Source organism: Hylobates moloch, unplaced genomic scaffold, assembly GCF_009828535.3.
Source record: "Hylobates moloch isolate HMO894 unplaced genomic scaffold, HMol_V3 SCAFFOLD_18, whole genome shotgun sequence".
Lineage (NCBI taxonomy): Eukaryota > Metazoa > Chordata > Mammalia > Primates > Hylobatidae > Hylobates > Hylobates moloch.
Genome location: NW_026652293.1, coordinates 34,260,187 through 34,278,057, shown reverse-complemented (window position 1 = coordinate 34,278,057; position 17,871 = coordinate 34,260,187). Strand labels below are relative to the sequence as shown.

Here is a 17,871-nt window from a genome sequence, read left to right as displayed (position 1 = left end):
TATTAACAGTGGTTACAGCTGGATGCTGACATTACAGGTAAATTTTTACTTGTATTTTTTTGCATTTTGAAAAATAGGCATTAATAGGAAACATCCCAAATTAGTTAAATATGCAGACCCTAGGAGATTCACAGAGCTGATTTTTCTCTGACTAAAAGCAAGTTCACAGTGGGGAACTTATCTGGGCCATCAGCCTATGACAGGTGGTTGCTGGTACCCCTCACTTATCCATCGCACCTACCACCAGGAAGGATCCCTCTTTGGTGACAGTGATTACTTGGTTCATTCTCTGTGGGGACCTCAAACTCACCTAGGATACACAGCTTCCTACCCTATTCACTAAGTGGAAAGTAGGCTGGAGGAGCTCACAGATCCGACCACTCCTGCCCTGCCCTCCCTGGCTCTTCCACTGAGACTGCCACCCAGGACTCCCTTGGATTTCAGCGAGCTGGATGCCTGACCTGGGCTCCAATTCTTCCGCCCTGGTTTTGGCCCTCATCTTCTGCCTGACCACTTGACTCATGAACTTGCCGCTTATTTAAAATTAGTTCTGTTCTCCTCTGGGCTCTGACGTCAGCCCCAGACCAGCTGCAGAAGGGTGAGAGATGCCTAGCTCTTGTTCCCACTAGGAAGAAAGCGGGATCAGGCACTGGCGCTTGTTCTTTACTGCACACGCTCGCATAATACTAGCCATTCTCTGAGACTCCAATCAACCCAAAATAAAGCCTTTTCCAATTTAAGCTTCCCAACCAAATTCTTCCTTTTTCTCATCTGCACCTCACAGCACTTAAGAACAATCAAATTATTAAAGTCTACCTGTCAAGCATTTTATTTACATTTCCTGTTTTCGCAATATTCCTGCAAGGTATAATATCCCTCCAAGGTGTCCATTTTATAGATGAGGAAAGTCCCAGAATCATAAGATAAATTGCTCAGGGTCACAAAGCATCCTAATGATGAACCAGAATAAAACCTAGGTTAGTCTTTCTCCACTCCAACTGCTGCCTCCCTTATGACCCTTGTGCCACTGAATATTAGTTATCCATCCTCACTTTGTCCTTATCATCTTGTTAATTTCCCATGGACTTAATTCTTTTAGCTGTACAGAGTCTCTTGCAATTGGCCTGGCACTTTTTAGCAACACAGTAAGTTCGGCAACTGCTGAATTGAGTATCCCCTATCACCCCACTTGAGGAAAGGGGCCTCATGAACCCAATTCTTACACTTTTTTTGTCTTTTTCCCCCCTTTCTGTGGAAAACAGGGTCTCGCTATATTGCCCAGGCAGGTCGTGAACTCCTGGGCTCAAGCTATCCTCCCACCTCTACCTCCCTAAGAGCTAGGATCACAGGTGTGAGCCACTGCGCCTAGCATGAACCCAATTCTTATGCCAATGTTCATAGAGCTTCATCTAGCAGCTTTTTCCCATTTAATTTTTTCTGGAATTTGATATGACTCTCCTAGAAACTTTTCTGGTTTTTCTAGTACCTCAGGTAGATTACTTCCCTGGTAGCTGGCCTGGACCCAAGAAGATGGCTTACTGAAGTCTTTTTTGACTGAAGCTAAAAGTTTTTTAAAGTTCGCATGTACATCCATCCACATAACAATCAATTTCCCTTTGCCTCCAAACCCAACCCAAAACAAAGTAGAAGGGCTACCTCTCCTTTCTTTCATCCTACCTTCCTCTAGCTTCCCCTTCCCACAACAACCTAAAAAATAAAAATGCTTTCTCATTTTTCCTGTTAAGATGATCTTTGATGTTCATATTAACCCTATTTAAACTGGATAGGAATACTGGGGAAGCACAGGATAGAAGAAGACAAAGAATGTCCTGGAATTTATTCCAGGCTTAGCCCTAATGATAATTCCAGACCCTATATTCCCAGCATAGTCAGTGTATTAAAAAAACATTGACTCTACAGTTAGGTCTTGGTTCAAATCCTGAATGCACTATAGGTTGAGTATCTCTTATCTAAAATGCTTGGGACCAGAAGTGTTTCCAATTTCAAATTTTGGAATATCTGCATTATACTTACCAGCCGAGCATCCAAATCCCAAATCTGAAATGTTCCAAAGAGCATTTCCTTTGAGCGTCCTGTTAGCATTCAAAAATTCCAGATTTTGGAGCATTTTGGATCACAGATGTTCAATCTACACTAGCTATGTGACCCTGGGCAAATTAATTAATCCATTTCTGCATTCATCAAATAAGAATAATGTTATCTATCTAAGCTTGTCTGAGGATTAGAGATTACGCGGATAATCTTCTCTTCATTCTCTTCTCCCCTACCTTCCCTGTCAGCCCTGACACTCACAGACCAGAGGGGAGATGTACTGCTGACAAAAGGTAAGGTACTATAAGTATAAACGTCTTACTCCATTTGGGTTGCTATAACAAAATACCATAAATCGTGGCTTATAAACAACAGAAATTTATTTCTCACAGTCCTAGAGGCTGGGGAGTCTAAGATCAAGGTAGGTTCAGTGTCTAGAGAGGGCTCTCTTTCTGGTTCACAGACAGTATCTTCTCATCATGCTCTGGGATCTCTTACATAAGGGCACTAATCTCATTCATGAGGATGCCAACTCCATGACTTAATCACCCCCCAAAGCCCTACCTCCGAATACTATCACTTTGGGAGTTGAGAGTTCAGCAAACTGGGGGAACACAAACATTCAGACCATAGAGCAAGGAGATGTAACATTATGAAAGAGGGGGCACACTATTGCCACATGGTTGTAACTTGAGGCAACGATAAAATATTTTTAATTTCGTCTTTATTACTGACTCGATCATTATCAAATACAGATTTTCAGAAAGGGCAATTCATGAACCACCTGGAGAGAACTGAATATTCATCAACGAGCATACTATGTGTGACGCAGTGATGAGTAAACACTTTGGAAAGGAACTATAATTTGCTCTCTAGCAGCTTTGGGGAAGGGGAAAACTAGAAGAAGGGAAAGGGAAAATGAGGAAAAGCCCAGATTTGAAGGGGAGAGGGGTTATATCTGAATTTTTATACATCACTACCAAACGATGCTAAATCAGGATCTTCTACTACTTCACACAGAGACCCTTTAACTAATCTACTGGCTCCATAAATATTCACATTAAAGTTGATACCTTCTGGTACTATGAAATTGGTGTTAATACATTAGATCATCCTAAATATTCATTTTTTCTGCCTGCCTCGGCCTCCCAAAGTGGCACTACCAACTCTTAACTCACAGAGACCTCTGTGGCAGACACAGCTGGGAGACAACCAGAAGAAAAAGACAAAGCTACGGTTCCTGAGACAGGGGCCTTGTTAGGATACTGCAAATCTGACTGGAATGTGCCGAACTGCTTCCAAATCTATTGAATCTACTAAATCTACTTCATCTGCTCTGATCCACTTTCGATCTTCAAAAGCAAGGCAAACACAGTCTACTTCTCCTAAACCTACAGTCATGGACATATTCATTAGCCCCCGACAATGAGATATCCATTCCAAAAATATACACTAAAAATGCTTTCAATATAGCAACCCCGTGGCCAGGGAACAACAGTCCTGACGTCCACCACCAAGCCCAGGTAATTTTGTAATTTTTTTTGTAGAGACAGGGTTTCACAATGTCACCCAGACTAGTCTCAAACTCCTGGGCTCAAGCAATCTGTCCACCTCAGCCTCCCAAAGTGTTGGGATTATAGGAATAAGCCACTATGCCCAACCTCTCCCTGCTTCTTAAAAAGCATTATGTAGAGACATTAAATATGTAGCACATAGAAGGCATTCCACATGTTTAATAATGAATAAATGTTCCATTAATTTAATAGCCTAACCTTATTGTGACACTATTTGAATATCCAATTCCGATTTTTCAATTTAATTAAATATTTTTACTTACCTGATATTTAAACCAATGAAGTTTGTCCACGTGAAAATATAATCTCCACCAAAGACCATTCCAATATAAGTTATTAATATATTCTAAAAATAAAAATAGTAATATACTGTTACATAGGTTTAACTGAGCTTCTTACATATATATAAAACTCATCCAAATATCTGTCCTTAAAATACAAAAACAAATAAACAAAAGACAAACAACAAAAACCCACCAACCCTAATAAGAGCAGAGTATAAGGAAGAACACTATAAAGGAATCAGTGACATTAGCCTCTTCTCAATCGATTTCTCCAGAAGATAAATGCTTTTGCCAATACTGAAGAATACTACCAACAGAATGGGAGAAAATATTCACAAACTATGCATTGGACAAAGGTCTAATATCCAGAATTGATAAGCAACCTAATTCAACAAACACAACCCCATTAAAAGATGGGCAAAGGACATGAACAGATATTTCTCAAAAGAAAACATACATGCAGCAAACAAATATATGAAAAAAGACTCATCGCCAATCATCAGAGAAATACAAATCAAAACCACAATGTGATACCATCTCATAGCAGTCAGAATGTCTATTATTAAAATGTCAAAAAGCAACAGATGTTGGCGAGGTTGGGGAGAAAAAGGAATGCTTATTTATACACTGCTGGGGGGAATGTAGATTTAGTTCGGCCACTGTGGAAAGCAGTGTGGACATTTATCAAAGAACTTAAAAGAGAACTACCATTTGACCCAGCAATCCCACTACTGGGTTATATCCCCAAAGGAAAATCAATTGTTCTACCAAAGAGACACATGTACTCTTATGTTCACTGCAGCATGATTCCCAGTAGCAAAGACATGCAATCAACCAAGATGCCCATTAATGATGGACTGGATTAAGAAAATGTGGTACATATACATCATGGAGTACAATGCAGCCATAAAAAAGAAAGAAATCATGTCCTTTGCAGCAACATGGATGCAGCAGGAGGCCATTGTCCTAAGCAAACTAACGTAGGAACAGAAAACCAAACACCACCTGCTCTCACTTGAAAGTGGGAGCTAAACACTGAATGTACATGGATACAAGGATGGGAGCAATAGACACTGGGGGCTACTTGAGGTGGGAGGGTAAAAGGGGGGTGTGAGTTGGAAGACTAGCTGTTGAGTGCCATGCTCACTACCTAGGTGACAGGACTGTTTGTACATCAGGCCTCAGTGACACACAATTTACCCACGTAACAAACCTGCACATGCACCCCCAGAACCTAAAATATCTTTGCCTCTTCTTCTAAAATGGAAAAAAGGGAATGGTGGGGACTTTACCAATATAATGACTGTTTTTAGAGGAATCTTCCTTGGTATCTTAAGAAAACACATGGGAAGTCATCTCAAGATATTATACCTAAAATCACTTCTGACACTCCCAGGTGCAAACATCTTCTGGCTCCCTTTTAATTATCCTAAGACCATAAAAACAAAAAATAAGTTTCTAAAATTTAAACTAGAGGCTGAATATCCCTTATCAGGTCCCAAATAGTTGGGACCTGAAATATTTCAGATTTCAGATTTTGTAATATTTCCACTACACTTACCAGGTGAATATCTCAAATTCAAAAATCCAAATGCCTCAATGATTATTTCCCTTGAATATCATGTTGGCATTCAAAGAGTTTTAGATTTTGGAGCAAGCATTTTGGATTTCAGATTTGGGGTTGCAGGAAATCAAAAAATTTTACCCCCAAATATTTTCTTTAACATACAGTAATTAAGATAGCTGTCAGAAAGCCAGCAAAAAGAAGTAGCTCTGCAAAGCTGTCTTTTGTGAGGGAAATTTACATTTGTAGAAAAATCTACACTGACAGCAGCCAGGCCTCCCCTTGTCCAGATCTAGGAAACATTAACTGAGAGTCTGACACCTTTCAAGGTCTAAAAAAGCATTTATCATCTATTCTCTCCAAGGGCTGCTACCTGTGAGGTTTCATCTGTATAACAAGACCACTTTTGCTAGCCAAGCCTCCTCTTCTCTCCCTCCTATAACCTATTTTGCCCAATCTAAGCCCCCATTCTTTCTGTAACTTCAAGAGAGTATATAAGCTTCTACACTCCACTGGGGGTTTAGGTAGTCACTCTGCAATATTCTCCATATACACATTAATAAATTAGATACCTTTTCTTTTACTAGTCTGTCTTTTGTGAGCTGATTTTTAAGCAAATTTTCCCTTCGTCCCTACAGTTTTGACGCAGTAAGCAGGGTCACCAAAGCTGTTCTGCTCTTTTGGAAGCTGCAGCAAAGATAATCCAGGACCTCACCAGCCAGCATAAGGATAAAAATTTCTTACCAGCCAGGCTCCAGACCTCTTTCTCCCTGTGGAATCTGGTCAAGTGGATGGTAAAAAAACAATCAGTCTCTTTTTCCTCTCCAAAATCTTTTTTTTAATTTTTTGCCACCAGGTCTCACTCTGTCTCTCAAGTTGGAGTACAGTGGCACAATCTCAGCTCACTGCAATCTCTGCCTCTTAGGCTCAAGCAATCCTCCCACCTCAGCATCCCAAGCAGCTGGGACCACAGGTGTGCACCACCATGCCTGGCTAATTTTTTGTATTTTTGGTAGCAATGAAGTTTCACCATGTTGCCCAGGCTGGTGTTGAGCTCCTGAGCTCAGGCAATCCACCCGCCTCAGCCTCCCAAAGTGCTGGGATTATAGGAGTTGAGCCACCACACCCACCTATAGAGCTACAGAGCCCAAATCTTGATTAATGGGAGAAAAAGATTTGTGTGACAAGTCTTGGTTATAGCTTTTGGTTCTCTGTGGCATGAATATTCAAATTGTTTGATTCCTTTCTTCCTCAAAATAGTCTTTTCCTTTATCTTTGTCTTTCTGTGTTGCTCTGTCTTAAAAATTAGGGTACTGCTTGAGATTCTCTTGTCATTTTATGCCCTTGAAAGTTTGACTTCTGATCAAGTGGAAGCACTCTCTTTTGGTCTCTGCCATCTGGGGGCATGATTTCTGAGTCACGTCAGGTGGCCAGCCTAAAAATGGCTAGAAACCCAAGACTTTGTTCCAAATGTGTCAAGCTCTTAGGACAGTCTGTCATAAAAAGTCTCATCTACAAGGGGCTTTTGTCATCTCAACCTTTGTTGCCTGGTTAGTACTAAAAAAGTCCAGTCCCATGAGGGCCTACTTACTGTCACAGATTAACAGGTCTGTGACTGGTGGTACCCCACATATTTGTGGGTTACTGGAGACCATCTATGATAATTAGAATCTTTCACTATCTGAGCCTATTCCTGGCAATACATTTTTGGGGGGGGGGGGTGCATGGGAACTTTGGGATAGGCTATTCTATGCCCTTTCCAAGAAAACATTTCTAAACCTAAAAAATTACATCCTAGGTTTTCCACAGAGAGACTATTAGATTGAGTCACTATTAAAATAAGGACACCATTAAAAATTCAACAGCCAAAAGATGGATCCTTTAAATTAGACTCCTAAATTAAAAAAAAAAAAATTTAAGAGATTTCTTATTCTAAACAATTGATGAGAAGGTCACAATTTTTTTAGAAGACACATAATAGTGTCATGGTTAGTCTTAAAAATTTTTCTCTTGACAAAATTAAAAGAGCAAAAATCTGACCTAAAACAAAGTTAAAATCTTTTGTAAGCTCACACTCTCTGCTTTAGATCCCCTGTGGGATTCACAATAAAGGCTGCTGTACTTTATGGCTGGTAATTCAAGTTGTACATTTCTACCACCATAGCCTGGGTTCAATTCCTGGTCAGAGAATCAGCCCCTTTTGGCTCAATATTCATGTGACTTTGACTTTTTGGGGTACCCATTCACCTCTTTAGAGATGCCAGGTACATCCTTAGTTAAGTCATAACTTTGGTTAAGTCTTACTAGTTTCACTTGTGAAGGTATCTTCAATAAAAAAAATTCAAAATGCAAAAATATCACATTTGTCCCCCCAGCTACAATCTGATAATAGATTTTAAAAGATTTTTTAAAAAGAGCTCTGTGGTTAAAATTCAGCTTAATTAAAAACTGATATTCAAATTATACATGCATATATAATTTAAGAACATATATCCTGGATATATATATACATATATCCTGTTCTTAAATTTTTTTCAGTAGACTAAAACTCTTAAAATTATGTTTTCAAAATTAGACTCTTAAATTTTACTTCCTGTCTTAGAAATTGGGCCAGGCACAGAGGCTCACACCTGTAATCCCAGCACTTTGGGAAGCAGAGGTGAGCAAATCACTTGAGCCCAGGAGTTCAAGACTAGCCTGGGCAACACGGCAAAACCCTGTTTCTATAAAAAATAAAATAAAATTAAAACTGGCCAGTCATGCTCACAGGTGTCTGTAGTCCCAGTTACTCAGGAGGCTAAGAAGGGGGGATCAATTGAGCCCAGGAAGTCAAGGCTGCAGTGAGCCATGATTGTGCCACTAAAGCCTGGGCAACAGAGTGAGACCATGTCTCAAAAAATATATATTTTTCTTCCATTTACTCTTATTCCTTCCTACTCCGCCTTCCTCCTCTTTGCTGTCTTTGGTACAACATAAAAGAATCTAGAGGGGCTTCTAATGATTCAGATCCCTTAAGAAACACAAAAAAAGGTGCCATCTACCCCTTTCTTGTACTGTGGGAGAAACATGACTTGTGTGTGTGTGTGAGCTGAGTGGTGAGTCATCACTATGGTAAGAGCTACAGTTTTAGAGGTGACTGCTAACAGCTGTTTACAGTAAACAATTATTACTACAAGAGACTACTTGTTTCTTTGTGAGTTTAGATTTAAAAGATGTAGTTTAAATACTTTTAAAAATGTCTTTGTATCAAAGTACACTATACAAGCATTGCATAACCTGGTTTCATGGCATTTTTCTTTCTGAGCATGTGGGATTCAATGTAAAAGTAAAATTCTACATTTGTAAAGCTCTATGTGTTCTGCCTTTCAACGGTGCCTACTTTCCACATATTTTAATTATTAGGCCCTAAAAACTATAGATAACTTTGTTGACCCTGTTGCTTAATGGGCTCTGCCTTGAGCTCAGTGATCCAGTTAAAAAACAGACTAAATTTTACAATGCCCCTCTAAATAAAATTAGTCCCCTTATAAAATCCTATGATAAGTTCCTATAAGTCTGTTACCTTGACATCCATTTTTAATCTTCCACTAACACATTCAAACTCCTTTTAAAAAATATAAATTCTCTCTCTGCACTTTAAAATATAATTTACTACCCTATTTTCTCTAAAACACAATAAGGGCTTGGGCCATGTAAGGCAGATAAACTTTAATCTTTTTCACTTACAAAGACAAAGAGTTTAAATCCAACTGTTCTTTTAAACTAGTGAATTTTACTGGTCTTATGGCTAAAATTTAAAAACCAAAGCTATAAAGTCTTTATCTGTGTCCATCTATATTTTTATACATACATGTCTATGTGTATATACTGTCTACATAATATCAAGTTAACTTATAAGTTAGTACTCACAAATTAAATACGCCCAAATAATTTTCAAGTTCACGTGATTTTAGTAATCCTTAATAAATTAAAAGTTTAAAAATTATTAGTAAAATAAAATTAAAATGTCTTCAAATTTTTAGTTTTTGTTTTTTTTTTTGGCCTGGTTGCATTGATCAGACAGGTTTATACTCTCTCTACTGAATGTTTAAGGTCACAGAACTGTTACTTCTATAATATTTTTAATGCTTACTTAATTTATCTGTGAGCTTATGTCTGTAAATTTGAGACTTTAGATTCTAATGTCTAGACAAAAAGGTCTGGGGCCAACACCCAGGTCCTGTCCTCCCTAGCCCAACCATGTCTCTCGGCCATACTGAGGATTAATTCCTCCAGGCATTGTGTTCACAGCTCTGTTCTTTGTCTTATACTCTACATATAGTTAAAATTACTTATTTCCTAGGTTTTTCACTAAAAATAAGAGTTACTAAGAGATACTATCATAACTAATATATATAATTAAAACTACTAGATACTAAAATAATTCCATATACAAAGTATATTCAAAAAGGAAAATGTGTTTTTCGTAAAAAAGGTTATAAAACACATAAAAATGTGTTTTTGTAAAAAAATAAAAAAGATTTTGCCTAGTATAAACGTTTAAAAAGTTTTTAATTAAAAAAATAAAAATAAAAATTTTTAAAAATGTTTAAATTTAAGAGGCTATTTAAAAACGTACAAAAATCTTGTGGTCAAACTAAAATTAAATAGATTTATTTACAAGGTTTTATTAAAAATTAACTTTAACGTTAATAATATACTAATACAAAAATAAAATCTAATTTTCTCTGATTTTTTTGAGACAGGATCTCACTCTATTGCCCAGGCTGGAGTGCACTGGTGTGATCTCAGCTCACTGCAACCTCTGCCTCCTGGGTTCAAGCGATTCTCCTGCCTCAGCCTCCCAAGCAGCTGGGACTACAGGTGCATGCCACCATGCTCAGCTAATTTTTGTATTTTTTGGTAGAAGCAGGTTTCACTGTGTTGGCCAGGCTGGTCTAAAACTCCTGGCCTCAAGTGATCCCCCTGCCTTGGCCTCCCAAAGTGCTGGGATTACAGACGTGAGCCACCAAGCCCAGGCAGTTTTCTCTTTCAAACAAAATTTTCATGTAGTATTAATAAAAAATAATTTTTAAAATTTTATTTACCTTCTAAATAAATTACAAAAAACAAAGAGGGGGTAGAGGGAAAAACAGATTCAGTATGACTCATGGTATCTTTATTATGTCTTGTAAGTCTCCACCAAGAGTAAAAGGTTTTGCTTTTTAAAATCTTTAAATTATCACGTTGACTAAATAAATATCTTTTAGTGGCCTGTAATCCTGTTTTAAACCTTTGTTATCTGACATATTTCCCCAAATCAAAATTTCAAATTCAGTTTTTTTGACCTCAAACTACCTTTTTAGATAATAGGGCCCCTAGAAGTCCAAGAAAAACCTATTAGTCTTATTTAGTATGTTAAAATCAAATGGAAATCATTAAAAAGAAGGTGCTTAACTTTCTCTGTGTTATATTTATATAAATGTGTTATTAATATATGTTCTAAACCTGTATGAGATTCCTAAAGATTTGAAATGTCTTCAGATATATTATCAGTAATAATTATGTTAAATTGGTATATGCCAATGAAATAATCAAATTTCCTTGTCAATTGTATAACTATTCTAAGATGTTTGTTGTGCATTGACAATTATTGTTTTACTTTGATTCTTCTCAAAATGCAGTTTACAATCGGGTAGAGTCCAAAATTTGCTTCTTCTTCAGAGAAATTAATAAAAAAGACCCTGATAAGTAGCTGTAAATACAGGTTTCTGGTAACTTTATTGATCAGACCATTAGACTAGGTAAAAACTTTCAGTACTCTAGTTAACAAACTGAAGTATTCATGAGGATTGCTAACCTAACATCCAGCAGAATAAGAATTACATGGAATTGCATTAGTAAAAGACTAATTTTTATGACTTCAAAAAAAATGCTGTGTTTTCCAGAGTCAAAAAACTTTTTTTTCTTTTATACTATTTATAATTTACAACAATTGGGTAAACTATACTTTGTGGACAAATATAAAACATCTTTCTAACTAATTTCTCCAAATTTAAAAACTATAAATACTCTTATCAGAATATAATTATTTAGATAAGTTCAATACACATCTGTTTTCTTTGTAACAGGACACAGTTAGAGACACTGGTTATTTTGCCAAGGCTTTCACTAAAATAACATATTTTCAGATATGACCAGACTACTTTAAGAAATTAAAGTTGACTTTATAAAGCCAGTAAAAAGACCCTTGGCTACACAGTTCCTTTATAAGCTTCCTGACCTGTGATAAAAAATGTAACTTTCTGACAGGCCAAGGGATCTCAAGTTATTTTATGATATCAAAAGGAGAAAGATTCACCCAATTTGTTACAGGTATTAGAGTCTGGTGGCAAATCCTTGGCTTAGCCTCCTGGCCTTGAGGCTTTTAAAAGTCTAATAATCTAAGATTCCTTATTAAAAAGCTCCAACAAAACTAATCTAAGAAGAGCCTATATGGCCAATCACTATTCTTATTACACTTTATACAATAAGCAGGCCAAGTATAATAAGACTAAAACTTAGTTTACAAATAAATTGATCCTACTATGATTTATCTTTGGTAAAAACGGGAGACTAGAGGAAAAAAATTATGTTTCAAATAAAACTATAGCACATCTGTTTAAATTAGATTCTAGCCTCATTCATTGTTATTGTTTTTATTATTTCTCTAATATTTAGACTAAAACCTAAATTCTTTCCTGGCTACAAGTTTCCAAACTAACATTTTCAAATTTTTCTTCCATTTTTGACTTTAAGCCACTGAAAGTTAAAACTGGGCTTTTCTTAAAGCCGTACAAACTGAAACTAGACAACTTAAACTTCAGGAAAAATCACAAGTTATATACAAACAGCCTTCATGCCTACTGATGTATAAACTACTCAGAAAGTTCACTTCAATACTGATTTGAACTATAATCCAGTAAAATCTGTCAGATTGCCACTGCAATCTGAAGATACTTCAAGGACTCTAAAAAACTCTTTACACTACCCCAGACATTAACCTTCATTTTTTCTTCTGTTCCCATAAAAACACCTCTTATTAAAGATCTGTTTGCCTTCATCATACATAGAGGCCTAGTGTGTCTACAATGCCACCTCCTAAAATGGGACACAAATGTTTAAACTAATCCATTCTTAGGACTATGACTAAGAAAGATATGGGATTTACATTTAAATTTACTCTTTTCTGCTTATCTAAATTTGTTTTTTCACTTCTTTGTCTATCTCTAATGACCTCTGGCCCAAACGGCTTTTAATATATAAAACTTTTAGAAGTTTTCAAGTGAGGACTGAAGGAAATTAAAATATTTTACCCCAAAATATATTTCTCTGACTTATTTCTCACAGGCCTCTAGATTAGGCCTATGAGACACAAAGTAAATTGACACAGGGAGGCCAAAAAGTAACTTCAAAATAATTTTTCTAATAAAACGCCCTTTGAGAGAACCTTCAAAATTATGTCAGCCTCTTCTAGGCCTAAGGATGAAGACAGGAGGTTGCCTTAGAAATGATTTTCCTATTATTTGAAGGGAAAAAATAAATTAAGTATCATGTAACAATAAACAAGGCTATCAGGCCACTTAGGAAAGTGTGTAACAGGACCTCATTTGAATACAGAGATCCAGGGAGGTGGATTAATTTATGTAAGTTGCCCAAGGAACTTCAGAAATGAAGGCGACAGAGAATCCAACCCATGCTGCTCAAAATCAGAAGTTGGAAAACCTGTAGGTATATATTAGGGTATCCTAAGCAAGGTTAGCTATGAAGAAAAGACACCAAAGTCTTCAAAAAAGAAATTATCAAGAAGCACAGAAGAGTCATGATAGCTCAAAACTAAGACTGCAATTCTCAAACTTTAGTATACCTGACGACTGCCTGGAAACCTTGTTAAACATAAACATTTCTAAGCTTTACTCTAGAGATTCTGACTGAGTCTATCTGGGTAGGCCTTGGAATTTCTACTTTTAATGAGTTATCCTAAGTGATTTTCCCACCATGCTGAACAGAAAAAGGAATGCTGACCTAAGGATTTGCAGGGGATTCTCAAGCACAGAAGGAAGCTTAAAGCCTCTTTTAGGAGGAATGGCTGAGCTAAAGGGGTTATGACTGGGACGCTAATGACAGAAGCTCCACAGTGTCCTGTGAGACTTTGACCCTGCAAGGCTATCAGTGGATTCCCATCTGTCTGCATGCACCAGTATGAAGCAAGAGCAGTAGTAAACTAATCAGACAATTCAGTTTTTGCCTCCCGGTGGAGTTTGTAAGTAAAATTAATCACCCTGGAATGAGTAAATCCACGGAGTTCTTGGACTACTGTGAGGAGAAACATATATCAAAAGGAAAGTAATAAGCAAGAATGACTTTATTTGTATCCCATGTTGATAATGATAAAGTACACTAAGAAATTCCAGGCCAAATAGGTTTACTTATTAAAATTAAACATAGGCTTTCCTGCATCATCCCTCTCCTTAGCTAAAAACATGGCCTATTTCTCACATTCTTGCTGCTCTTATGCTGAAGACGAAAGCCATCCACTTTGCCCTTGAAGCATTCACTTTACAAAACCAAAATATAGCTAGAGCTAATTTGGGGGAGGGGCCTAAAACTGTCTCAGCCAGCCCAATCCCTGGCATATAGATTGTCTCTAGCTTTCTAAAGGAATTCACACAAATTGACCTGTTATAGCTTAATTTGGAATTCTATTCACAACAAACAGTCCAATTTCATGATTTGAAACCACAGACTTCCTGGAGTTTTAACCCAATCTAGTTTCTAAAATGAGATCAGGTGGGCACCACTCTATTGCGACTATAAAGATAAACAGCAGAGCAGTAAAAACTTGACCTCTGAAACCCCTTCCCTCACTACTGAGCAATGGGGCATCAGAAAGGAAGTCACAAGGGTAATGGCCCTCTTTATGGTTAAGGGTAATGGCCCTCTTATGGTTAAGGGTAATGGCCCTCTTAAGGTAGATCCTTAACGTTTGAGGATCTACCTTTCTGGGTTTTGCCTTTTTAAGGAAGCAGGCCCACTTGGCTAATTCATTTGGAATTCAGACAAGCTGTGGCCTCTTGAATCATAAAGCACTAGAATCACAAAGTCAGATGAAAGAGCCCTCAGGCTTCAAGCCACCAACTTTAGCTCAATATTCAAGTCAACTTGGCTCTCCTGGCTGAAGACAAATTAGTCTCCCTCGAGTAAAATGGATCAGGAGGAAATGAGATCATTGGAGATGTCAGACACAGCTTTCAAACGTGAGCCATTTAAGGTTTGGCTCAGGCATAGGAAAACTCCCCTGATTAGCTTCGGGCCAGCATCCTTTCCCTACAAAACAGCCAGATCTCAGCGAGGCAGAGAACACAGCAGTTCTCATTGGTGGTTAAAGGGGCAGGCTTATCACTATCAAGCTATTAATCTGCCCTGTCGGAAATAGACCTAATTCTATTCCTTCCTCTATTCAGATAATACATTTTCCTTTTCCCATGCTCTTCAGAGCTAAGCTGCCTCCAAGTAGAGACTATGCCCTCCCTGCATTCTTAAAGACTGTTTCAGACACTATCACCACAATTTCTCAAACTAAGACAGTATGTGAGGAAATAACGATTGGGTCTTAAGGCCATCGCCAGACTCTTAAAGGAACAATTTTCAAATAATGCAGGTACCAAAAGGTAACAGTATTTTTCTACTTACCTTAATACAGCCAACTATTGTAGTTGTAAGAGCAGAATTATACTGCGTGCAGAGTACTGTGGCATACATTAAGATAAACCTAGAATGAAGGAAGAGGTATAAAATCCAGTTTCCTACTTTATAGTAATCTCTAGCCAAGATAAATAATCAGTGTTGGCCAACCCAGCACATTCTAGTCACTGACCAGCTATGAATTTTCCCCACCTCACTGCTTCTTATACTGCAGCTCCAGAATTTTTAAAATTTCACTAAAGAGAAACACATTCATCTCCTTACCAAGTGTTTTTTCTTGCTGCCCTCATCAAAACTCTGAACCATCTCTATCATGACTATTTTGACAGATCATGCTTCCTACTAATACACCTAAGCCAGCCAGACAGAAAGCTCAGAGCTCACAGACCCTAAAATGCAGTTGTGCACCTTCCGTAAGGACAACACGTCCTCTGGGCCAGATGAAGGCAAGAGAGATCCTTAAATATTGAAGAAAACCAAATTAAAACTACTTCAAGAGGGGATACAGGTTCACTTAACAACTAAGTGGGCAGCAGCTGGAACTCTCTGATTTACACTGAGGCTTCTGAGCCTGACTTAGAACCAAGGCATCAAGTCAACTTTATTTTGAAGCACCTGCTCACTGTGTGCCAGATCCAGTCACAAATAGCAACTAAACTGGCTGAGGAAAAAAATCACATTAGAGAGACATGGATGTGAGGAGAAGAGGCATGTTTGCGGTATCCTCTCAACCTCTATTCTCTTCTATGAGGAAGAAAACACAGTAAGGAGGGGTCAAACTGCCCCCAATTCAAATGCTGCCACTGCCACCTACAAACTGTGCAAATTTAGACAATTTACTAAAGTTCTGTCAAATGGTCAGTATAGAGATAAAACTATATAATGCATGTTGAAATATAATGGTGCTTACTAAACAGCAAGTTATCAGGTAAATTGTTTCTTTTCTTCATCCTTCTAAAGTATCAATTCAGTAGCCCTAAGAGCACATTCCCAAGAGCTATGAAACCACCTGAATCTGCAGGCTTAATTATCCTAGGCTGACACACTCAGGAGACCTAAAGGTATTGAGAAATGAGGCACGCAAATTTCTCTAACCTATTTCTTTAGGAAAACTATCCGCTAACAAGGTAACAAAGGCTTACCCCATCACACAGGAGAGGGTGAACTGCAGAAGAAAGAGGGTGTCAGCCCAGCCTTCAAACTCCACAGCCTGCAACACACAAGAAAGCATTAAATTTTAGACCAGACCTTCAAAATCAGCTATCCTGTTTTTATGTAAATCCTTCTATGAGTCTGCCTCCAACACAGACACAGACACAGACACAGACATACACACACACACACACACACGTATATGTTTCCCTGAATTACTCCAAGGATAGAGAGTGATGTTCAAAGATTTCATATATACCGAGTTGAACTAGTAAGTAGTTTCATAAGATTTTCTCCCATCCAAAATGTAACGTGGAGATTTTATACTTCTCACTATTGGTGCAAAGAAACTGATATTTCCTTGAAGGCACAAGCCACATCTGGCTAATCTCAGTTCCTTCAGATGGCTATTAATGTGCTAGTACTAAAGGCTTTCTCAAACATTAAAACATGTTTCCTTTCTGTAACATGTGAAAGCTTAAATACAGCCTTAGTTATACAAATTCAGCTGAGGTCTATTCAAGGAGAATTACTGTTTTAAAACTGTTAATTCTAAAAACAAGGAATTTTGTGTTATTGTTGTCTGTGTTAAGCCAAAAGGAAAGGAATAAAGAGAAATGAAAGGGTACGCTGATCATCTCATCTCTTGTCCAAGAGGAATGGATTCTCAAGTACCTAGTTGTTTTTGCAATAGGAGTTTGATAAGCAAATGTGAGAAACATTCCACCTTTTATCTCTGCCAACCTGTCCAGCTTCAACTTTTGCTACTTCCACATAAATCTCATGGCACCAGGGCTCCAACAATACCAGGCTCCCTGTGGCTTATAAAACATAACATACACTTTCTTATGCATGCCTTTGCCTGGAATGTCCTTCCCCTCAACATTCGTCTGACTCCTGTTCGGCCATCAAATTAAAACTCAAGGCTCCCTTGTGGGGCCTTCCCTGATCAAGTACTCCTTCCTTTGTCCCTCAGTACTCCTCTCTAGAGCTCTTGTCTCTTCGAACTGTAAATCTTTCTATACCATGTCTACAGACTGAACTCCCTGAAGGGAGGACCCACATCACATTTATCTAATCATATTCCTAACAGTGCTTGACAGACAGTTTGTTTATAGTTCTTTGTTGAGGTAGAATACATGAAAAATAAACTAATTTTAAGTGTTCAATTCAATGAGTAGTCACAAATGTATAATCATGTAACCACCATTACAATCATGATAAAGAAATCAACTCCTTCCAAAGTTCCCTCCTCCCCATTGAGTCAATCTCCCCTCCATATCTAGCCCCTGGCAACCTCTGATCTACTCTGTTACTATAACTTCCCTGTTCAACAATTTCCTACAAGTGGAATCGTATAGCATGTACTCTAGTGTCTTCCTTCTCTTTCACTTGGCATTATGCTCCTAGGATTCATCCATCCTATGTATGCATCAGTAATTCATTCATTTTTATTGCCAATTAGCATTCTATCTTATGGGTATACCACAATTTGTTTATCCAAATACCAGATAATTGACAT

At 37.8% G+C, this 17,871-nt stretch overlaps 1 protein-coding gene across 1 annotated transcript in view; it reads right to left on the bottom strand.

Moving 5' to 3' along the window:
- Positions 1 to 17,871, bottom strand: part of SLC35D1 (solute carrier family 35 member D1) — a 44,782-nt gene that overhangs the window by 656 nt on the left and 26,255 nt on the right. Inside the window, exons 9-11 of the mRNA XM_032137514.2 lie at positions 16,340 to 16,407; positions 15,186 to 15,264; positions 3,890 to 3,972 (exon numbers count right to left, since the gene is read on the bottom strand). Of these exons, the coding sequence (XP_031993405.1) occupies positions 3,890 to 3,972; positions 15,186 to 15,264; positions 16,340 to 16,407 (230 nt within the window). The remainder of the gene's footprint in view (positions 1 to 3,889; positions 3,973 to 15,185; positions 15,265 to 16,339; positions 16,408 to 17,871) is intronic.